The following is a 24,781-nucleotide window of genomic DNA, read 5'->3' on the forward strand; positions in this document are numbered from 1 at the left end:
TTGAACTTGTTCTTTGTGTATCCTATCTTCTAAACTTACCCTCTCTCTGCTTGTATTCACTACGTTAGGCACACCTCCAGACTTCTCGGTGAAGACCGAAACAAAGAAGTCATTGAGCATCTCCGCCATTTCCAAGTTTCCTGTTACTGCTTCACCCTCCTCACTGAGCAGTGGGCCTACCCTGTCCTTGGTCTTCCTCTTGCTTTTAATGTATTTATAAAAGGTCTTCTTGTTTCCCTTTATGCCTGTAGCTAGTTTGATCTCATTTTGTGCCTTTGCCTTTCTAATCTTGCCCCTGCATTCCCGTGTTGCTTGCCTATATTCATCCTTTGTTATTTGTCCTAGTTTCCATTTTTTATTTGACTCCTTTTTTATTTTGAGATCATGCAAGATCTTTGTTTCATTGAAGTAGTTTACTGCTAACTACTGTATCAAAACATTTCTTGGAACCGAAGTAACTAAGAGGGAGGGGAAGAAGGTAGGTCACGATTTTAGAGACCTATGTGGAGAAAGTGAATAAGGAAGCATTACTCATAATACAAGACCTAGAGGGGTCTCCAAATGACATTAATAGGGAGCAAGATTAAAATAAACAAAAGGAAGTTCTTCACACACACAACCAATCTGTGGAATACTCTGCAAGAGGATGTTGTGAAGGTCAAGGCTATAACTGTTCAATTTGTGGAGAATATATCCATCAATGGCTATTAGGGATGTTAATGGTGAACCAGTGGGGGCCAGAGCAGCCCCCGCCCCACTTGCCCTGGGCAGGGGGCACTCCACCCCAGCTGAAGCAGCCCCCTCTGTGGCAAGCTGAGGACCCATAGCAGGAGGCACTCCAGTCAGGCCAAAGCAACCCCCTCCGTGGCAGGAGGTCCAGTCCCTCTTCCCGTTTGATCTATTAACTGATTAAACGTAACATTTAACCCATTAAACAAACAGGATGTAAAATCCCTAATGGCTATTAGCCAGGATGGCAAGGGATTGTGTCCCTAACCTGCTGGCTAGAAGCTGGGAATGGGTGACAGGGGATGCATCACTTGAATACCTGTTCTGTTCATTCCCTCTGGGACACATGGCACTGGCCACTGTCAGAAGACACGATACTGGGCTAGATGGACCTTTGGTCTGACAGTATGTCTGTTCTTACGTTCTTAATGTTGAATATGTGGCAATACACTTGAATGATGAAGTGTTTGTACATTAAAGTAATACCAATGTCAATAGTGAAACATTAAACTGGTATCTGCAGAAATGCCAAAGAACCAAGCATGAAGGTCTAATGCAATTGACAATTTCATTCAATACACCAAAGTTAGACATTCACACATACTTTAAGAAAAGCAAACATTTACTTCAAATTGCAGTATAGGCTTTTCAATCACAAAGAAGAAAAAAAAACAGTGATCAGACAGTGGTCACATCCTGTGCAAAAAAGCCTTAGAATATACAAAAAATAGTAGCACAAGGTCTTGAGCCATTTACACATTGCAGGATAAAGTAAATAAATACAGTAGCTGAAATATGGCACAGGTGCCTCAGATTCTAAACCAAAGGGAATGCCTCTGAAATGTGTAAGTGTATCCTTGCATTAGTTACAAAGTCCCAACACCATAAAAGTAAAGGAAAATAATTAAATAAAAACAAACTAAAATATTTATATCTAAGACGGTTTTTGTACAGGTATACCTCTGAAGTGCAGAAGGTGGACTCAGGCTTTGCCATTTCTCTTTGAAGTACCCTTCCACACACATTACAAAGTTCCATTCAATCTCAAAAGTAAATTTATGTTTGAGGGGAAAAAGTTAGTTGCATAATTTCATTTGTTACTCCCGCAGCTGGAAGTTTTAAATCTCAACAGTCTTGAAATATCAATGTTCATCTTTAGTTAGTGAAACACGAAAGGACTTGACATAAGCCCTCAGGATTTCTTTTGCCTCCAAATTCTTTGTTTTGCTTTCTCCTACATTCTTCAGACAGCAATTCCTAGTTTGCAAATAAAAAGAATGCAATATGCATCATACATCAAGGAAAGATGAAGAAGAACTTCCACGTTTTTGGATCTTTTCCTTGCTTCTCTCAACCTTCATGATCTCTGCCACTATACAGACTGAAGAGGTGAGGCCCACAAGAAACAATAAATCTAGGAGACAAAAATGAGTTTATTTTAACTTTGCTTCTAGTGCTTTTGCTAGTCATTGTACCCTTTAAGTCATACACAACTGGTTCTGAAATACAGGACAAGGATATAATTCTAGTTGTTGGATATATGCACATTGTAAGCATCAATTTTTACGAGAACATTTTATGTATATATTGAGAATTGACAGGAGAATTAAACTGAAGTGTTTAATATTCTGTATTTTAATTATTTTCTATTAATGTTTGTTGAAGAAAGTAAGTCTAGTCTAGATAAACAATCTAATTCAATCCTATTCTGAATAGCCTGCTCTTTGGAAATGAAGCCATAGAAAAGAGGGGGAATGATATTACACAATGAAAAATACTTGTATATTAATTAATTTTCATCTACATGAAACCTCAATAGAAAATGGTCATCATTACATATAACCACTCGCTTGATAAAGTTAAGATATTTAAAACGATGGCAACTGAAGCAAAATTGCAACTTAAAATTCTGACTGATGTTTTTATGAAAACAACCCTAACATGGACTTTCTATTTAAGATTAACCAGAGAATTAGATTTAAAAAAAAAAAAAAACCTTAAAACTTTTTTTTTTTAAAATCACTAAACAAACCCAGACTTTACTTTAAAAAAAACAACAACTGATCAATACTTCACTTCCACATACATCAGAATTTACACTAGAAAAATGTTTTCTGCATATGAAGTATTTATGAATCTTCGAAGTGCTGATTGATCCATTTGTTTTGTGTTTTTTTATACATACACTTAATCATTGTTCTCTAAGCAATCAACTTTAAATGCAAATGATGCGGAGTCTCTTCTTATATATAAGGTCCTATTAATCTATGTATGAAAGGCAAAATATGTTCTACAGTCTTAAGCCACTGGATTTGGGCATTGATCATCAATACCTAAAACAGAGATAAATGGAAAAGGAAGTTTCTTACCTAGTAAACTCAAGCTCTCAGTCTGGAAAACCTTCTGAAGAGGTGGAAAGTAAATGACCAATAATTGCCCCATTATTGACCCAAGAACCGCATAACAAAACATTTTGTTACTGCAGAGTCCAATCTCAAACACAGATTTTGTCTGAAATAAAGTAAATAGTGAATTACATTATAACCAATTTTAATTATATAATCTTTTTATGCCTTCATTACTTGCAACCAATTACACAACGCAAAATTCTTTCCCTACCTGTTTTTATCTCATTATTCAAAAATTCAGGGACAGGTTTGGGATGATCCAGAACACATTCTCAAAAGACATGTATAAAGTTGTAATGAATTACATGTCTTAAGATGGAGTTGTTTTCTGTTTAAAGTTATGGATCTTCCAGAATGAAGAGAGGTTGTATGATATGGACACCCACCAATAACAGTACAGTCACATTTAACTTAAACATGTTCTCAATCCACATAACTAGGGGCCAAATTTATGAGATTATTTAGGCACCTAAAGAGGCAGATAGTCACTAGAGGGATTCACAAAAGCTCGTAAGCAAGTTAAGTGCTTACCTCCAATTGAGTTCAATGAGAATTAAGTGCCTAATTCACTTTGGAAATTTTGGATATCCTACTAGGCACCTATCTGCATCTTTAAATATTTAAATACACTTTCATAACTCTGGTAAGTTAAGAAAATAAAATGAGAGGGAATCTGCTTCTGCACAAGTATCAATGGACATCTATTATTAATGCAACAGACTAGAATAAATCATGAAAATATAGCTGGACAGTTAAGAGTCTGTTTTCTTACAGTGCAACAGTTTCATATTTTTCTTTCCACAGATTTATTTTTGTTACAAGGAACAGCATAAACACATTGTCCTTGATTTTTGAGGATAAAAAGTTAACTACAGCAATTTTATTTTGTAAAGGTCCCTAAAAAGCTGAAGTCATTAATTGTCATAGTAAGAGAAGAATGATGCTTAAATACATACATGTAGCAACACAGAGAAACCAGCTTTTTGACTTTTAATTAAGTTTCTTACGCCCGTGAGTTTAAGTCAACATTGCTAAATGTTTTGAGGAATTCATGCATCTATTACCCAAATTAAAACCTTATCAACTGATCTGTGACTTCAAATGCTGCCCTGTTAGGCTTGTGGAGCTGCTAAGGTTGCTAGCACACCTTAAAGCTGTGAGACATTGCATTTTCACAAGACAAAAAGTTACACTTAAAAATTCGAAGTAAAATGAGCACAGTTTCAACAGAAGAAAAGTGTAGTTACTATGTAAAAGGATCAAAAATCTCAGGGTACTTATGTTAGATACAGGACTGCATACCTGAGATCTGGAACTCAAAGCATTGAACATATCAAAAAACACAAAACAGGTGAAGGTCATTGTTGTGTCTCGAGGTGTTATGACATTATCTCGTAACTAACAGGAGAAACCAAGAAAATGGCTTTAGTGTACATAGCCTCAAATAAGAAAACATTCAATGTGTTTTATTGTAAAAAGTTGTTACAATATAGCAATTCTCAAACTTCATTGCACTGTGACCTCCTTTTAACAACAAATACTACACAACCCCAGCTGAGGGACCAATGACCAAGCCTGTCCAAGGCCCGCAAGCCCATGGAGGCAAAGCTAAAGCAGAAGAGCTTCTTCCTTGGGCAGAGGCATATAACCTGAGCCCTCAGCAGTGGTGCTTGGTCTTGGTCTTTATGCCTGTAGGTGCCCAGGATCAATGCCAGCCTTTGAAATCCCCTTAAAAAAGTGTCACAACCTTTTTTGAGGGCCCAATCCAGTTTTAAATCCCCGGTTCTAATAGCTAGAAACAGCAAAAAATCCACTTCGCAACAACCTGGTATAGCAAGTTATAGTAAACACACACGTTCTTCTAACTAATCTCATTAAGTAGCACTCTTGACTTAAGTTGTGATAAAATTAATGGTGATTTTGCAAAGGTTTATGCACCCTCGGTTCAGGAAAATATAACGCATTACAAATATACAGGATTGGATATTTCCTTCCTTTAAGGCTACTAAGTTACATGATCATTTAGAATAGCCTGGGTAGGAGGAAAAAAAAATGCATGGCCCAAAATGCTCACAAAAATGTATTTGAAAAGCATGTTTGCGGAGTTGCAGGGAGAAATGGAAAACATTTTTTTTTTAAAAGAAGTTACTCAGCGTGTGCAGTAACTCTGGCTCTTCAAGATGTGTCCCCATAAAGGTGCTCCATTCCAGGTACTCTCTTGAACCCATGATCAGAAGTTTTCATTAACAGCATCCATGCAGCCCATGCACGCAACCTATGACTTCTTGGGTCACACACACAAATTATATAGGAGAACTGCCCTCAGTTTTCTCCATGTGAACATCCTGCAGAGCACAGTCTGAAGCAGGGGAAGGAAATTGGGTAGCGAGACTCACAAGGAAAATACATCTTGGAGAACCACAGTTACTGCACAAAGTAACCACTTCTTCAAGTGGCATCCTGATGGATGGGTCCACTTTAGGTGACACTTTCATAGGAGTAACCAGTGGTTAAGGTATGGGAAGACTGATTTCTTCTCATTGTGGGTAAGCACAGGCCCACCAACAAAGGAGGCAAAGAGGCGGACATGTGTAGAGACCCCCCCCCCAAGAGCGGACATGTGTAGAGACCCCCCTCTCATGCCACCCTGCCCATCTAAAGAGCCACTGTCAGAAGGTGTATTGGTTACTTTTGGAAGTTGCCCAAGGTAAGCACTGATCCACTCTGCCCCAGCCTTGAGCCTGAACCCCCATCCCCTCCTACACCCATATTCCCTTCCAGAGCCTAAAACTTTATCCCTTCCCACACCCTAACCCCCTGCCCCAAGCCTGATGAAAGTGAGCAAGGATGGGGGAGAGCAAGGGATGGAAGAAGGAGGGGATGGAGTGAACAAGAGCAGGGTGTCAGAGAAGGGGGTGGGGGCTAGCATCTTTGGGTTTGCACAATTAGTTGGCTTCCAAAAACTACAAATTCAAATTTATGCATCTTCCTAATTTAACTGCTAATAATGGGATTTGTGCTTTAAATGAAGTTTCACTTATTGCTTTAACACTTGGCCACTGTTCTTACCTCCCTCCAGAACACAAACAAAGTTCCAAACACAATAATTATCGATGACACTAGTATTTTAACAATCAAGTTTTTGGTCAAAATGCTGTCCTTCAGATTTCTTGGGGGCTTCCGAATAACATCTTTATCCACAGGTTCCACTCCCAGGCTTTAAAAAAAGTAAATAAATAAATGAATCAAGACATTTTAGAATACTAGACTTAATCACCAAAATCGATTTCAAAATAGTAGTGAATAATTTAGAAAAATAAAATTATTTTAGAAATACTATATAAGCTCAAACCTTTTGATCATTATGCAGAACTTTTCAAAACTAGGTCTAGCTAGTAGCCTATGAAATGCTGCATCCAACCTCTTGAGATTTACAATGGAGGGTCTCTGCCTCTGCTTAGAAAAGCCTATCCTTCTGCCAAAGTCTAAACCCTGTCTAAGAAGGTGTTATCATCCTTGTTCAGTAGAAAGAATCCAGGCCCTTCTGACAACAAAATCCCTCTTCTCTGAAGTAATACATCTAGCTGCATATGGTACCTAAAGTATTATTCCATTTCTTGATAATGGCAGTCAGACAGAGAACTCTGAACTATGGTTACTAGAACCTTAATAGATCACTCACTGGGTAAGAATCAGACCAAAATAAAAGGATGAGCTTTACATTGTAGAGCCTACCAAACACTAGTGGGACAAAGCAGCAGATTCATATTGCTCCTGGCTTTCGGAAAAAGGAGTTATTTCTCTCTTATCAAGGAGAATTTATGGCCAACTCATTTTTATCCTGGGCCCGCTCTCAACCAGGCATACGGAAAGTAGTGGATCAACAGAATCTGTGTTTGGTGGCTATCTTTCCTTCCAAAGTGTCATCGACATATGGGAGTCTCTGCAGTGTCATACTCTTTCTTCTTTACAGCCATTTATACACACTGAGCAGAAGGGATAATGATACAGAGATATGCTTCAAACATCACAACAGGTAGCAATGTTTCACAAGTAAAGATGTGCTCCCAGTTTTTAGACATACCCATTAAAAGGTCATTTTAAAGATCCTGGAGAGACAGTTCTCAAGACTTTTCAGGAAAGTTTATGATATTTGTTTATTTTATCAGACTCTGACGTAATAAAATCAAATACTTTACCTTTGAGCTGGAGGTCCATCCATAATAATATTGATCCACAAGATCTGCATGGCATTGAGAGGATTAGGTAAATTCATTAATGTAGCCAGTGAGATTAAAGTCAATGCAGCTATACTCCTGTTGAGGGAAGCCATTTTATAATTGTGAGCATGGCACATTCCTGAAGATTCTTTGATATTTTCTACTCAACAATTCAAGTGCTTTAAAATTAGGTATGTTGATTTCAAAGCTATCTAAACATAAGTACGAAGACCAACCATAACTTTTCAAGGCAAAGCACTGGGGTCATTCGATCTGTCAAAAAGACTGATTAAAATAGCAAAGTTTTGTATTTCATAATGCAACAAAAGTTTTTCTTTTAGTCTAAAAAGACTCCCAAGTTTCCAGATAATCTTTTAAAAGGCATCATTGGTCTACACCGAAAAACTTAGACTTTTGCAATAATTAATTTGCATATTTTGTTGTATAGTTTTGGTTAAGTAGCATAGTGAGCTGAACTTTTAACTATGGTCCTTAAAATGCAAGTCTCTAGCTCAATTTTTTTTTAATGAAAATAAAGACTAATAACCTTAATCAACCAAGTGAAATACTACCCAGACTTCCTTAAAAAAAAAGTTACTTAAGGATGGGGACACTTCTCTCTACAGATTGATCAGACACAGGAAAACACACAGACAGGTGAATGGAATTAAAGAGGCAGGTTCTAATTTTATTAATACTGAACAGGGACTGACTTCCCCAAGATACTAGGAATTAACTGGGTCCAGTGCAAAGTTAAGTGACTTGACATCACAACCAAGAAGTGACTCATGATTCAGCCCACTGCTGTATACCATCACAGGTCTCCTGCAAAGGAGAAATGACATACATACAAGAGACCACTCTGTTTGCAAAGATGGTACCACCACCCACCCTAGGCGGAGTTCACTAGTCCCGTCTAGGTTTTGTGCTCAAATATACCCAAGAAAAGCCACAAGTTGCAATAATATTGATTGACATTCATTATTCCCTCTGCATCCCTGCCTCTTTTTAAATACTCATCCATATTATCATCACATACCAAGCCTGAAGAACGCTACGAGTGAGGTAAGGTAAAAAAAACACCACCACCCCCCAAAAGCCACACACACACACACCCCCCCCCCCCCAACAGGCATCATCTTGCCCAGCAAGAAAAAAAAATTCTTGAATCCAGAAAATGCTAGGTTAATCCTTCAGCAAGCCTCAAGACAAAGCTCTGATAACTATACCACTTAGGCTATGCCTACATAGCAGCGTTATTCCAAAATAACATCAGTTATTCCGAAACAACAAAGCGTGCGTTTTACACTGCAAGCCATTATTCTGAAATAATAGTGAGCTGGAAGACTTATTACGCCAACTCTTTGTAACCCTCATTTTATGAGGAGTAAGGTAAGTTGAAGGAAGATTGTTCTTCCTTCAACTTCTTGCTGTTGAAACCAAAAGCTGAATTACGCTATTTCAACTTAAGCTATGCAATTGATGTAGCTCAAGTTACGTAGCTTAATTTGACTTTAGCCCTGCTGTGTAGACATACCCTTATAGAATAGGGAGTGGACGGTAGTTTTCAGCACCAAGAATCACTTGCGCATGCCCAGTAATACTTATGCTTCAAAGGAAATGGGGGCTCGCTGATGGCAACCAATTAACTCATCCCTCATAAATGGGCAGGTGGTTGAGCGCTATTCCAATTTTATCTGCCCCCACAATTTTCTGGACACCGAGAGAGGAAGAGGCATCGTACATAAAGAAGTGCACCTCTCCAACAATGATCCTATATATATGACCGATACGAGGATGGCTTAAGTAGATCCTATCCATCTTAAGGGGGATTGGCAAAGTGTCAGGACACTGGTTATGGTGCCGTTTTTTAAAAACTGACAAGTAATTACTAACAGTGAAACAGAAAATGGAAAAAATAGTTCATTAGGAACCTTTCACAATAATGGGAAATGTGTCTTCTAACCTCGTGACTATCACTACCAATCCATGTAGATGCTACACTAATATACATCACATTGGCTTCTGTGCAGTCTTTATGAAGACTAACTCATTTACAGTGTAATTGGAAGCTTCTGGCATTGGCAAGGATGTTGCAAACTTACGTGCTTAGTTGAAATCTGACAAAATTTTTTATGTTATTATAAATTCCTTTACCCTCTTCAATTGCAGACCTGCAAAAAAAAAAAAAAAAAAAAAAAAATCCTTACAGTTAGACCAATGAAGGTAATGTACAAAAAAAATCTTAAAATAATAAACTATTTTGAAAAAAGTGAACTCCAGCAGTTTTAATTATATTTTAAGTAGTTTCAGAATTTCACAAAGTATGACAGGACACTTCTCTTCCTCTCAGGCAATTATAATCATGCTCTCTCAGCTTATCTGTTATTAATTTAATCACATTAAGTTTCTTGTTCCAGGTCTGATACAACATGACTTTCAAAATAAGAGGATATAATTTAAAAGGAGATCACTTTACACATGACCTTAATACCCGATTTTGAAGAGCAACTTTTAAATCATTTGTCACAAGATACTGGAATATCCTGATGCTATGAAGCTAAGTCAAAATATATTTCTTTAAGAAATAATCAGTTTGAAGAGTTTCAGAGAGTGGTTAGTTTCAGAAGTTAAGGGTCAGAGCATAACTAAGTTAACCTATTTGAAAGTATAAGACTAGTTGAGGAGTTAAATATACACTAGAGATTAGTTGGCTGTGTTTGACTCCAGGGCTCCTTAAAATCCTTAATCGATATTGGACTTTCTAAAAGGCATTCTAGGAATTATTTTGGCAAAGTTCTAAGGCCTGTATCATACAGGATGTTAGACCAGATGATCGCAATGGTTCCTTGCTGGCCTTGGAATCTATGCATATGAAAACTCTTAAGAGCTGAAAGGTGTCATTTATGCAAAGGTTGGTGAAAGCCCAAGAAGTGTTTTGAAATTCTATTGTTCTATATTCCCCAAACTTGATGAAAAACAAGTTCAGTTTTACAAATAGCTTGATCTTAAAGAGTAAAATGGGTGAGAAGGTGGAAATCAGAAGCACAGACTAGAAACAGAAAGGATGAAAACTGATTTTTCTAGATCTAAGGTAGAATTAGGCAAGCAATGACAGAAATAATAGTGCAACGGAACATACTCCTCCTATACTACGAGATACGTATGCTAGAGTAATTTTTTTCAAGGGGGGAGGTCAAGCATCTGCATGTTCAATTTGTATTTATTTATAGTTCAAGACAGCCAAAATACCCTTCCTGTTTTATTCAGCTAACAAGGTTTTGTAGGAATTACAAAACGATACAGAGTAAATCAAATCAAAGCAGTTTCGAAAGCTTTAAATAACTACTTTAGAAACAAAAATCTCAACTTGGAGGAAGAACTGCAATGTCAACATATACATCTTTATTTATTTGAACTACATTAATACTTCTTATATTTAAGTTAACTGTGCCTACAACTAGGTTTTTCTTTCAGTTTCACACCACCACAGTTCCACTTGTAGTAGTACTACAGATCAGAAACCTGTGTTTTTGTGTGCACATACAACACTAATGTGCTCTAGCCTTGCTCAGAGCACTTCAGACAACAATTGTTAACATATGGATGTCCTTACTTCACCACACTCCCATATATCACCACTAGCAGCAGCAGAAAGTGTTAAGGGGAAGAAGTTGTGTAGATTAGGCCTAAAGACTTCGATAGTTTTAATACCAATGTGTATTTAAGAATGCACATCATTCTCCCTGTACAACTGCATCCACAGAAATCTGCATACTCTTGAGGAAAAGCTGCTTAGGTTTTTATGAAAGGTAACAAGATAATATAAAAAGCTTATATAGAACTTAAGAAAATAGCGGTTTGAATTAAGGCATTACATTTTTTAGACAAACTAATCAGCACTAAAGAAATTCTTAGGAATTTGCACATTAACTACAGGTAAATTTACAAGAAGTGTAGTTAATTGGGGGACTGATTTCCTAATGTTTATTTTATCTAACACTTGAACACTTGCAGAAATCAGGAACTTACATTATTGTCTGAAAATCATCATCCACTAGGATCATATCAGCTGCTTCCTTACAAACATCTGTTCCAGTCTGTCCCATTGCCACTCCAATATCTGCAGCTTTCAGAGCTACAGCATCATTCACTCCATCTCCCGTCATAGCTACTACTGCACCATTATTTTGTAAGGACTACAAGAGAAAAAGTAAAGAATTTGTTTCAAGGCAATGATTAGTCCAATCTAGTCTACACTACTATTCTAACAGATCATCTAATTATAAAAATGGTATTGTGTTTTCTTTTAAATGAGTTCTTACATATGATTTTTCTTAAAAAATCCACACCTCAGTCTTAAAGTTACTGTACTCCTTCCCAGGAAGCCCAGCTAAAAACATGTTTGTAGAGACATGAGAGCTTGTTCAAAAGTTGTATTTAAGAAATAATCAAAAGAGGAAATAAATTCCACAAACAAATTCACATGTATATTTTTAATGCTGGTCTGTATTTCTCAAAATTACATTCCAACTGTTCCTAAATGTTTGATTTCTTCATTATCTTTGTTCTTTTGCTTATGCTAATTGATATTGATAGTCATGCAGTCAGGGCTGATCCCCACTCTGGCATTCTGAGTGCAGAAGGTGGGGACCACAAGAGACCTTAAAAATACCCTGCTTCTATAGGCTCTGCTTACAAAAACTCTCCAAAGTCAGATTTACTGACCTTGGGGTATAGCTGCCATCATCAAATGACTTACCCTAAAAAACAGGGGGAACACTTGAATCCCCCCACAGGGTACCCCAAGCGAGAAAAGAAAAAAACTGCAGTCTCTGGTAGCTGACTACTCAGTTTAGGCAGGCAGACATGCACACACAGACCTCTGTTTCTTCCCAGGACACAAGAATCAAATCATCACCTTTAAAAGGTGATTTTTATTAACAAAACAAAAGATACACTTGATAAAGCATACTTAGTTGCTCTAACACCTACCAATCAAGTACAAAATTAGAGCACAGAAAATCTCTGTCAACAACTCTTAGTGAATGGGGGGGAGAGAGGCATAAATTCACACAGAGCGGTTCAAACTAAGCCACAAAAATAAAGAAAAATACCCTAATCATGACTAGATACATTTTTTTCCCCTTTATTTACTCATGATCCCTTCTGGGTTCAAGTCCACTTCAATGCCCCAAATTCCTTGGAGGCATGGTTATCCTACCTGGGTTTAAATTATTCTGTGTCAACTCTTGGTTTGACTCTCCCACACAAAGAAAACAGGCAAGGTATCTTATACAATTCAAATTTCAGCATTCTATCCCCATTGGTGGTTCTGGCTTCCTGCCAACAACCTTGCTAGCTACCTGAGTTTAACCTCTTAGTCACCGGGTGCTGGCCAGCACTCCTCCCATGCATCACACATGCTTTATATCACCAAATTCTTAGCTTCAGAATTAAAGCATTACCTCAGAAAAAGCTTGAAATTCAAGTCTTTTCATTATGCTCTAATCAGAGTCTAATGGATTCCCGTAAGTTTCTAGTCAATTCTACTGAAATGTGATACTGAATCTCAGTTGGTCCTCTGGCATCTGAAAGTGTTATGTTGCCCAATGCAGTCTCTTTCTGGTGCACTGAGGTTTCCCAACTAGTACCATCTCCTCCTCCTTCGCACCAATATATTTGTTTAACAAATACATTTCAAACCTATTTCATTCTGGCATCTCAAGCTGTTACAATTTTAGTAAATATATTATAAAATATCTATAGCAGTTATCCTGCACTTATCTCTGGAGAAACATACCTTTATGATTTTCAATTTATGTCTGGGACTGGCTCTGTAAAACACTGCAACCTATCAAACAAAGAGCATAAAGAATGAACACTGAAAACTTGAGAAATTAAGAACTGAAATTGATATTTAAAGATTTCATTATACAAAACACTTTAAATGCTAACCCATATCATTAGCTCTCCAGTAGGAACATTCAGGGTGCTAAATTTATATTAATCAGATTAGACGTTAAGCATATTTCATTGAAGGTCACAGATTAAGAATGTTGCAATCCTCATTTTTGCAAGCTGGCATTCTTTTGCCAATGAAGCTATAATTCTGGAACACAAGTTGTGAAAGAGTCAAGTCTTAGCCAAGTAAACTGTGTATTTTAATTTTAACAACAAATCATTCACAACTGCCAAAATTGCAAACCAAATGAGATTATTCATCATTCAAGCAAGTTAACTATCCTTTGCTAGTAACTGGTTTGTTAGAGGGAACTCACTGATTTAAAAGATGTGGAAATTTTCTCTTTTTGGAGATTAAAAAGATTGTCATAGTTTAGAGGTGGTGAATAAGGGGAGACAAGACAAAGAGTAGATATGAGGTTAATTGGGAATTTCTATTCTATGAAATGAGAATGAGACCATTCACTGAAACTGAATACATCTATTAAAAAGAAACCATGCACAATTAACTGGTTGTAACTCACTGCAACATGGTATCAGAAGTTAAAGGATCAGCAGCACTCCAAAACCAATTATACAGATAATGAAAACATTCAACAGTTGTATTAGTAAGGTTTATACAATCCAAAGTTTGAAAGGGAAATAAAGCATCATACTTCATCTCATAAGACAGCCTCTAATTGAGACATCAACAGAAAATTCTGAGTGAGCTATTCTCCAACTACTGATGACAGAGTTTCTTGCAACTTCTTTTGAAGCATCTGGACATGGTCAGACTAAAGGCAGGTTTACACTAAAAATGCTACATTGGTACAGCTTCACTAATGAAGTTGCTCTGCTGTAGCCCATCTGTTAAGATGCTCTATGCCTATGGAGAGTACTCTCACATCAGCATAATCACTCTACCTCCACGAGAGGCAGGAGCAATGTTAGAGGAAGATCTTCTCCTGCAGATATAGCATCAATGTAGGTAGTCCCTTAGGTCACTGTATCTTGCATTACTTGGAGGGGCAGAGGGAAGGGTCTTTCACACCAATGTTCCCTCTAAGATTTTTCCATCCATGAGCACAGTGAGTTTTGTCTTGTGCTCCAATATTGAGGTCATGTGCACTTGTTCAGATGTGTGCCACCATGGCACCCACCTGTTTTTATTTTTTATATATATATAAAATCTTAAGATTTTTGTTTGTATTATGGAAGAAAGAATACTAAAAACAAGGGCTCACTGCTGTAAGTAATCCCAACCAGTGTTCCCTCTAAGCTGTGCTGCAGCGCATCTTCACAGGTGATTAATCAGCCTGGTCTCTAGTCAATCAACTCTGTGCAGGAGCCCTGAGCCTCTGACTCGGTGGGACTGATTAATCACCTGTGAAGCTGTGCTGCAGTGCAGCTTTGAGGGAACTCTGGTCCCAACCTCAATGGAACAATTCACAACAACAAGCACTTTGTGGTAGATAGTGGTAGCATAATCAAGTTCTGGCTAATAGTGTTTGAAAGTCATGTGAAATAGAATAGCTATTCTGTAGTTTACATGAAAGGGAGTCTGTGGTCTCAGCTGATAATCTAGTGGATTGGTGTCCATATTACATAGTACCTGTAGCATTGCAAGTTATGGGCAGCTGAATTGAGATTTTGAATTTTTATGCTGTTTGAGGATACATAACAGCCTTGATGGGTTGGGTGTGGTTTTTTTTTTTTTTGGCACATTTGAAATTTAGCTCTTGAATACTCTGAAATTCTGTAGGCAGCTGGTGAACTATTTTGTTTTATTTGTAATTCCATGATACTCAAATGTAAGCAGTTGAAGGTGGAGGGAGCTTTGGTTTTAGTTAGCTTACCTATTTTTTCATGGGGAGGGGTATAGAGTTAAAAATATATCTAACTGAAGTGTCTAATATCCAGGACAAGTGATGTGTTTGTTAAACAATCCAGCTATCACTTCAATTAAAGTTTGAGCTTTCAGCCTGCACCTGAAACCTCCAACAAGTCTTGTCCTAAAAGCAGAAAAAAACCTCATCTAACATTGCAGATTTCTTAAGATTAAAAAACAGGCACAAGCACTTGAGAGAACATATATTACCCTTGAGATCCTCAGAGGATCTTCAAAGGTGAAACCTATATTTCTATTTGCTTTATATGGTAGATCTACTTAATGCATTAACATTTAGTAAGATATTTAACTGTCTACAATGTACGAGTATTCATTCAGGTTTGACAAAAGTCTGAACCTTCAGTCCAGCATGCACTGAGCTGAGTGTGAGACTTAGGATTATAGTTATTATCTGTATATATTTTTTAAAGTCCTTGAGGTACATTTTCATGACATTACAGATAACGATAACAAAAATATCTTCGCCCTTAAGTAGCACCTAATATACTATTTTATTAAATGTTGATTATGTTCTTTCATAAGATTTACAGGGCAGTTAAGAAATCAAGCATAATACTCAATTCTTTTGCTCAGTCTCAAGGTCTCTCAGTGTCACTGGAATGATTTTCTATGTGCCCTAATTACCACTTTCCTTCTTCTAAATGAAGACTTATTTGTTACAAGATTATCTTTAGAGTAAATTAAGGTTTGGTTTCCCCATTTCTTCCAGAATATTGCCCTATAATCAAAACTCCACATACTTCAATATAAAAATCTAGTATGATTCTGTCAACAAAAGACCAAAAATCACAAACAGGCAAGGTATAGAGGCATATTAAAAATTGTTTACAATTTAAGAGAGGCCCAAATTAAGACAAAGCCAAACACCTTTAACATGGGGGTAGGGCTTGGGACAGGGCCACATAGTAACTTCCCAGATGCTCCCACCACACAGCTCCTCTGGCTCCGCTCCTGCAAGCAGGCCCCAGCCTCCTCACCATGCAGTTGCAGCAGGCCTCATCCCCACAATCACGCCCTAACCCCCAACTGCTGAAGCAGGCCCAAGCCTCCCGGCCATGCAGCCACAGCAGGCCCTAGCCCCCCTCCCCCCCACTGTGAAGTCCAAAAGGAGCTGCAGGAAGCAGCAGCCCCGCCCACACCACTTCCCATGGCTCCCCTTAGCTCCAAACAGCAAGCCGGAGCCAATGGGAGCCACAAGGCTCAGTGGCTGCAGAGCTGGTAAACAAACAAACAAACAAACCAGAGCTGCCAGTTAGATTTCTCAGAGTGGATCTGCAGACCACTAAAAAACACTGCCCTGGTTTATTATGACAGTTTCCATATTCTTAAAAATAAAGGGTTTGGCTTTCAATAATTTATTTTCATCAATTTCTATTCAAATCATCTTGCCAGCTTCTTAGGAAGTATTGCTGATTTTGCTCTTCATAAATAAAAATGCTTCTCTCAACATAGGCTAAATCCTTTTATTACATACTGCAATTAGTTGGGAGATAAGGGGACTATACTAACCTTTGGTACTATTTGTGAAAGCTGTTGAATATCCAGAGCATCTATTTCTTCTCCCGAGACTGACTGTGAATTTTTGGAATATAACCCAAGGCGACTAGCTGGAAAGAAGAAGAAGAAATAAAACTGATTTAAATACCAATTTCTTCCTAGAAGATATGCAAGATTTTGTGCATCTATTCTATTCTGCCTTATAGTATTTTCTATATGTATGTTTAGTCAGTAGCTTCACAACTTGAGAAATAACAAATGTTAAGTCTATTCTGATGAAAATGTTTGTATTTGCTCCAACATCTAGAGGCTTCATGCAGGTCAGTGCTCTGTGTTAAGTGATAATCCCTGTCCCAATTGTAAATGTCACAAAACCTTATTTTTATTTGTATCGCATATTAGCCAACAAACCATTTTAGAGTAACAATTAACAAGGTAGCTAATGGTATCCAATGAGTCAAAATGAGAGGAAGAGGTGTATTCATACCAATAGCAACCGCAGTCTCCTGTGAATCTCCAGTAACCATTTTTATTGCTACTCCTGAAGCAATAAGCATAGTGACAGCTTCTTTTACACCAGTCCTTGGAGGATCAATTATTCCTACCAGCCCCAAAAAGGTAAGCTGTCCCAGCTCAGGGCCAGAGGCTAGGGCCAGAACTTTAAGAAAATGAGAAAAATAAGTTAATATTTTAAAACAAAACAGTTTAATGACCAACCAGCATGGTACATTTAACGGTCCCCTTTCTAAAATAAGTATTTCAACCCTAAACGCTATATATTTTGTAAATGGATATTATTCAGATAAATTTTTAATTTGAAAAGACTGGATGATTGGTGCATACAGATTGTGGGCTCAATACTATAAAAACACTCATACACGTGAACAACTTTACCCATTGAAATCAGCTAATCTATTACATATATATTAGTAGGACAGGAACATGATTCAGTAAAATAGGTTAACAGAAAAAGTGATGCTAACACCCACAGGTTACAATTCTCTGAATGGGAATGGCTGTTAGATATTTTTTGATTTGCTTCTTGGTGCCTTGCCTTTCCAATGAATGTGGAGAGAGACACCCCTTTCCCAGGTATTCCTATTTTAAGGATTTAAAGGAAGCTTTGGCCATCATTAGCACATGAAACAGTAATTTTAGTATTTGGAGAAAGATATCAGGATCTAATTATTGCTCACAATCACTGTTTTTCATAATATTAGTAGGAATAGGAGGCTAAGTGCACAAACTAGCCCATCAGTACAGACAAAATATTGTCAGCTTCTATAAAGAGGTTAAGTGATTTCAATACACAAATATCATAAACAAATAAGGTAAGCAGGCTAAAACTAAATCCATGAACCAAAGATCAGTATACCCTGTCCATGACTCTTTGCAAAGGCCAATGAAAGACTGTCATAGATAAACTAAGCCTACATGTTTCTTGTGCAACTAAACTCCTATCAACCTTAATGTAAAAATAAAAATCCAAGCAGACATATTTAAGTATTTGCGTCTTCTCAGACAATTTAGGAGTCTACAGATGAAAAGAAAGAGCTTACTTACTGTAGTGGAGGTTCAAGATATGTGGTCCCTATCATTATTCCATACATGGGTATTCACATGTACCAAGCACCTGAGTCCAGAATTTCTTCAAAGCAGTGTCCATTCACCCGCACATACTTAGTTGTTCTCCTTGTGCTCCCCACCGAGGGTAAGAGGCAGCGTGGGTCAACCCCTCTCCAGTCCCTCCTCTTACTGCAGTCCAACTGGATCTGAAGCAGAGGGGATAGAGGGTGGGTAGTGGAATACAAGATAGGGACCACAAACCTCAAGGAGCCTCCAATTACAGTAAGTAACCTCTATTTCTTCTAGTGACATTGTATGTATATTCCTCAGTGTTCAAATTGGAAGTAGATGTGAGTAAGGTGGCAGCAAAGATCTTTGTAGTACTGCTGTTCCTAGACTGCGCCTGCCACTGCTGTTTGAATTAGAGAATTGTGTGCCATGAAACTATGGATGCAACTCCAAGTCATTGCAATGCATATATCTTGCATTTAGAAGTTCTCTGTGAGGATATGCTAAAGGATGAGATGCTGAAGGAGCACTCAAGGACAATATAGCCATTGCAGAGAAACAATGATTTGCAACGGTCTTCATGGCTGAGGATGGGGTATTTCCACACCTGAGCCATTATTTTTAGGTGACCAATCTGAAGAACAGTCCCAGATTGAGGTGTAATTAGAGGTGGTTTTGGAACAAATTGGTAAGTTTAACAATAAGAAGTCACCAGGACAAGATAGCATTCACACAAAAGTGTTCAAGAAAATGTGTGAAGTTGCAGAACTACTAGCTGGGGTATATAACCTATCATTTAAATCTGCTTCTATACCAGGTGGCTGAAGGATAGCCAATCTGATGCCAATTTTTAAAAAAATGTTCCTTAGGCAATGCTGACTATTTCAGGTATAAATAGTCAGGAATGGCAAGGTGAATCTTGAGTCCTTTACAGAACAAGACAGACTGACTGTCTTCTCATTAAAAAGCTTGGACTCAAAGGGAATATCTTGGATAATATTTTGGACCTCATTAGAGAAGCCCAACAACTGAAGCCACAAGTCCCTTCACATGGATGTTATATCCTTGGCATATCTGGCAGCCATGCAGCCTCCTTTGAGACCAACTTCCCCTTATCCAGAGGACTGGAACTACTTTGCATCTTGTATGGGTAGCTTGTCTTTAAAGTCCACAAGTCAATTATTGTGTCAATCCTATTTTGCGAATAAGGTTTGGCAAGCAGCAACATAAGTATTAGAGACCTGCAGAAAAGAAAACTTTCCTCCCAGGAAATCCAATCTCTTGGACTCCTTATCTGCCAAAGTAGATTTCAGGTAGTGAGGCCAAATTCTTGCTATAGAGAAAGTACGGGGCTCAAGATGTTCACCAAACTGCTCTGGCTGGTTCCAATATTGCCTCTTTAATTAGGGAAGCCACCCTGGTCACTTCCTGTGGTAGTAAAATATCCAGCAGTAGATGTTGAGGGTTCTGGGGAGGAATGATACAGCTCCAATGATACAGACCAAGGGGAGGAATGATACAGCTCCTGAGAGGGATCCAAATGCCTACCCAAGGCCTCAATAAGGCCAGATGGAAGGATCTATTAGTCTCAGTAGCATTCACAGGAAACAAAACCATTGTCCCTGGTTGGGTCATAGCTAGAAGAATAGCAAGGTCTCATCTGTCTACCAAGGCTCCGTGCCTTCAAAGATAATGGTGCAGCTATCTCCTCTGATTCCTCCAATTCAAGGGATGTTTCCATGCATAACAGGGATACCATTAGTACAGAGGCACTCTAGCTTCATGGATGGAGATGGAGTCTAAGACAAAAGTACCAGTTCCTCTTCTGGGATAAGGACTTCTCTCAGGAGGGCAGGCCCTGGACAGAGTGGAGACCGCAGGTAAAGGAGAAAGATATCCTCTATCACCACAAAGCTCTGTACAGCCAAGAATGAGGAGTCTTAGCAGAAACTCCTGATGGACCAGTTCAGATGAGGCAGCCAGATGATCAATGGATAAGCGAGGCAGTACTGATGAGTTCAGATTTGCACTTATGGATGGAACTGATGAGTTGGTCTCCATTTTCCCCACAGTTAACATCTGAGCCAGCACATCCCTTTTCTTTCACGTCTTACCTCCAGCTTAGAGGTCTTCAGCACTGCCAGATCTGTACACAACATCATCTCACCTAATGGTGACTGGCTCAAGGAGGAAACTCACTTATTTTAGACAATCTGCTTGCGGGGAGGAGGGGGGTGTCAAATCCGAGGGGTTCAATTTTAAGTGCTCCATTCTGATGCTCATGCTTGGCGGGGTGCTGTTGGTCAGCTGAGACTGATGTACATGGAGTGGGGAGGGTGTCTCAGGTCCCATGCAGGGCTTCATAGCGTCTTTCATCAGGAGCTTTCAGTCTGAACTCTCAGACCTCTAGTTCTGGACAGTAAGGATTTACATATACCACACAGAGGTATGTGCCTCACCCAGACACTACATGCACTGGTGATGCTTCTCACTGACGGAAAAGGATTAAGGGCAGGAGAGACAGTTCTTGAATTCCAGGACTCTGGGCATAGTCTTCAAAGTATTTCCACTCAGCTGTGTGGAAGGGTGGGGAAGGGGACAGAGTAATTTTATTCTGTATTAAATTATATACTAGTTAGAATTCTTAAACTAAGATACAAATTATTTACAATTAAATTTTTACAGGTTCTGCAATAGCAAATGAGGACATAATTCCAACTCAGGCCATGCAACAGTTAGAAAGAATGAAGAGGTGCTGACCCACATTGCCTCTCATATCTTTGATCAGAAGAACAAGGAGAGCTACTGTGCATGTGCAGGTCAATCTGCACGGCACTGAAGGAATTCTGGACATGGGTGCATGCATATATTCATGTAGAATACACTTAGGGACTATCATCCGGTAAAGTGCCCATTCTCTTGGAGCACTAACTGCAGCAGTGCCAGTAACTAACAGCCACTCGGACCAATATTTAGCCACGTGACTAGTTCAGGCAAGTGTGTCATCATCCTCTCGCTCAAATATGGATGTCTATAACTCACATACAAGATGAAACAAAGTAGAAGAAAACAAGGGAGAGGGGGAGCTGGAATTACCAACAAGAATTTAACACCTAGTCTTAATTTGAAGAAATTGGTGAACACAACAAACAGAGCAAGGTTGAGTTTAGTGTTTTCTTAAGGCCTCCAAAGTTGTGTGTTTTACTTACTATAAAGAAGCAAGTGAAGCAACAAATGTATAGGATTTATTAAGCTGTAGAGATCGTACATTAGAACAGCCTTACCCCTAAGTCCTGCAGAACCCATAGATATCTTCTCTTGCTGATACTGCTCTCTCTGTTGTTGGGTGAGCGGCAGGGTCTGCCCTTTGCTGTTGTATGTTGTACAGTATCTAATCACTTGTTCATAAGCACCCTTCATAAAGCAAATCTCTGGTTTGTCCTAAGGAAAAAGATATTCGCACAAATTACTAGAGTCCTCTTACCTACATCATACATTCTGAAATAAGAGCAAACCCATTCATTTCAAACTATAATCTATTTTCACAGTAGTTTAATTTTAGAAAGCTCTCCTGAAATTAGGGCATTTTATTAGGCATTGTAGATACATACACACATTTCACAGTTAATGTCCTGAGCATTTAATATGCAGTAAGGCTTATCTGCACAGGCAGCTTGACAGCAGCACAGCTTCTTCGGTAGCACTTTATTAAAAAGTTTCTCCCTCATTGTAGTTGATTTCTCTCAGAGGCAGTAGCTATGTTGGAGGGAGAAAGTCTGTTGACACAGGGGAGCCTGGTCAGTGTAACTCACTCAGTTATTCTGGTGATATTCTGAACCTTTGAACAGCAAGCTAACTTTTTGACATAGGCATTAGGGAAATATTCCATAAATCCAGGATCCATTGTCTTCCATGACACATGCTGCTTATGAGCCTGTGATTATTTCATGCAGTTCAGACTTCAGATTCTTTCACTCACACCAAAAAAATGCCACCTGACTTTTTTGTAAATACGTTTTATATAAAACATATGTAAATAAAAATGAAGAAAGTTATTTCTCCCCATTATTCCAAATGAAGTGGTTGTTTCACATAATGAAATTCCTTTTTCTAGTCAACTGGTATATTCCTTCTTGCTAGGTAACTACATTGCCAAAAACCAGCAGAACATTAACAGAATCTGATGAGATTTCTGGGAAGAGCTCAAGTTTAGAATTTTAAATATTTAATTTCATAGTATACTTTCACACATTCCCTGTGTTATTCACCACCACTTCAGAGATAGAAAATTAAATTAGTTTCATCATCAAACTTTCTCCTTCACATTCACAAGCTAAGAACTATGCTTCTGGCTTGCTACTCCTTTCCTGTACACAACTTCTGAAGTTAATAGATATTGTCTACACCATTCATTGTGCCATAAGAAGTGTACTTGGGATGTTTAGTAACAAATGAGAAAATAGCCATGGAAGAGATCTACCTGTTGTGTTCTGTGCACACACTTAACAGCCATCCATTTTTGCTCGGAGCTGAAGGGATACTCTGCTTTTCGAATGTAGTCCTGCTGGAGTCCATCTAGACCCATCTGTGTAAAATGTAAGAGTAGTATCAAAACTATTTTTATTCATTTAGCTAGGCTACTAGCTTTCAAACTGCAAGTTCAAATGACTCGTTTGCATTCTTATTTATAAACCCATTCAGTTTTTATTTCCCTGCACAGGGGTGAAAGTAGATGCTGGGATTTATCAGCACACCCTGCACTGGGCCCAGCATCTTACCAGATGGAGGGATAGGAAGGGTTGGGACTATTGGAGAATATGGAGCCTGAGGTGGAAGTGGCAGATCCCCCCAGGCAGTCTTTCATGGCCAGCAGCTAGGAGCCACAGGAGTGGAAGCTAAAAGCCTCAGGCCTTTTTAAAAATCACCAGGCCTCAGGGTAACCACCCCTTTTGCTCCCTAGGGAGCAAAGTCAGCCGTGTGCATGCATGCTGGTCTGGCAGCTGGTTCTTAACAGTGTGCTACAATGGCCCACTTACATCTCTTTCCCTATCTAAACTGAAAGGGAAAGTCATACTAGTCAAGCTCAAATCTAAGGTTTTCCATAGTCAACAATAGTGAGCAACACACATCTTTTTATGTTTCAGAGTCAGTCACTAACACTCTTTTCTACTACATTTTCAAATCATATCTACTTTGTTCTTGTACAGTATTTGTGCCTTATAACCCAAAGATTTCAGCATCTCAGTTATACCAACATGCAAACACAGATCTTGCTATGCACAGTATTAATTAAAACATATTGAACTTCTAGAGCACAGATAATTTAATATTCTGTAGCCCCTTCTATAGGTTTTTAAAAGCATTTCATAATGACTCAAGCCCACACACCACTGTAATAGGCAAATGTTACCTCTATTGCATAGCTGGGTAACTGAGACAGACATATTAAGTCAGTGGGGACCTCCCAAGGGAGGCAAACAATGCATGTTTAAAGGTTATTTAAATATTAAAGAGCACTGTAGCCCTCGCCATTTGCAGCTGGCAACGTGCAGAAGGGCATGCACACCTGGGAGGTGGGGATAAAGAGGATAGCTGGAGCCCCACAACTCAGGCTCAGATTCTCTTCTCCTTCCCTGCTCCCAAGGACTCACCAGGAGGTATATCTGGGCTCAGGCCTCCTCTTCTTTTCCTTATCTGGATGCAGCAGCAAGTGTCACGAATCATGGATAGTGTGAACGGTTAGCATGAGTACATGAGTGAATTAACAGTAAGCGAGCTGAAGCGAGGCCATGCTGAGGTCCAGGCAAGAGCCCAGGAGGATTACGGACTTGTTTACAACTTTAAGAAAAAGGACTGTGTGAAATAAAAACTGTGTGTGCGCTTGTGTATGTGTACTACACAGACAAAACAGTACAGAAAGCAGCAACGTTCCCAGATAAGGAGTAACAAGAGAGAGACCTAGTCAAGGACATTCTATTGTTTCAGAATTGTGTGGTGTAAGCAGGATGCCCCAAGAGAGAACACTCGCAAAAGGAAAGGGGGGGTGCGGGGGTTCAACCTATGGACTCCACCTCACCCGGACCCAGACTGTGTGTGACCGATGGACTGATTTCCCCTCCTGAGGGTTCCTTATCCTGATTTCCTAATATGGGAGCCAGATCCATCCCTGGGGCAGCCTGTGTTGGCTGCCCAACTGCTGCCTGGATGGGTGGGAGCCAGCCCACCACCCTGTGCTCCAAAGGCTAATGCCTGAGTTCACAGGAGATCCCACTCTACCTCTCTACACCTTCAGCAAGTCCCTTTTTTCTGCTTTCTAGGTGCAGGAGCCAGCTACCTCCTGGTGAGGCATTGGGTGGAGGGAGAGAGAAGAGAACCGGAGCCTGGGTTGTGGGGCTCCAGCTATCCTCTTTATCCCCACCTCCCAGGTTTGCATGCCCTTCTGCACGTTGTCAGCTCCAAATGGCGAGGGCTCCAGTGCTAGTAGTTCATCACAGCAC

General features: G+C 39.0%; 1 protein-coding gene across 5 annotated transcripts in view; it reads right to left on the reverse strand.

The window, feature by feature from the left end:
- Nucleotides 1-1,278: 1,278 nt before the first annotated feature.
- Nucleotides 1,279-24,781, reverse strand: part of ATP2C1 (ATPase secretory pathway Ca2+ transporting 1) — a 122,098-nt gene continuing 98,595 nt past the window's right edge. For all 5 annotated transcript variants that reach the window (XM_075921930.1, XM_075921931.1, XM_075921932.1 and 2 more), the window contains 12 exons: nt 22,765-22,869; nt 21,569-21,725; nt 17,197-17,367; nt 16,722-16,819; nt 13,161-13,211; nt 11,390-11,556; nt 9,463-9,531; nt 7,337-7,453; nt 6,207-6,354; nt 4,440-4,535; nt 3,099-3,240; nt 1,279-2,143 (listed from right to left, as the gene is read on the reverse strand). In XM_075921930.1, coding sequence (XP_075778045.1) covers nt 2,019-2,143; nt 3,099-3,240; nt 4,440-4,535; nt 6,207-6,354; nt 7,337-7,453; nt 9,463-9,531; nt 11,390-11,556; nt 13,161-13,211; nt 16,722-16,819; nt 17,197-17,367; nt 21,569-21,725; nt 22,765-22,869 — 1,446 coding nt within the window. In that variant the 3' untranslated portion in view covers nt 1,279-2,018. The remainder of the gene's footprint in view (nt 2,144-3,098; nt 3,241-4,439; nt 4,536-6,206; nt 6,355-7,336; nt 7,454-9,462; nt 9,532-11,389; nt 11,557-13,160; nt 13,212-16,721; nt 16,820-17,196; nt 17,368-21,568; nt 21,726-22,764; nt 22,870-24,781) is intronic.

The sequence above is a fragment of the Pelodiscus sinensis genome, chromosome 2 (genome assembly GCF_049634645.1).
Source record: "Pelodiscus sinensis isolate JC-2024 chromosome 2, ASM4963464v1, whole genome shotgun sequence".
Classification (NCBI taxonomy): domain Eukaryota; kingdom Metazoa; phylum Chordata; order Testudines; family Trionychidae; genus Pelodiscus; species Pelodiscus sinensis.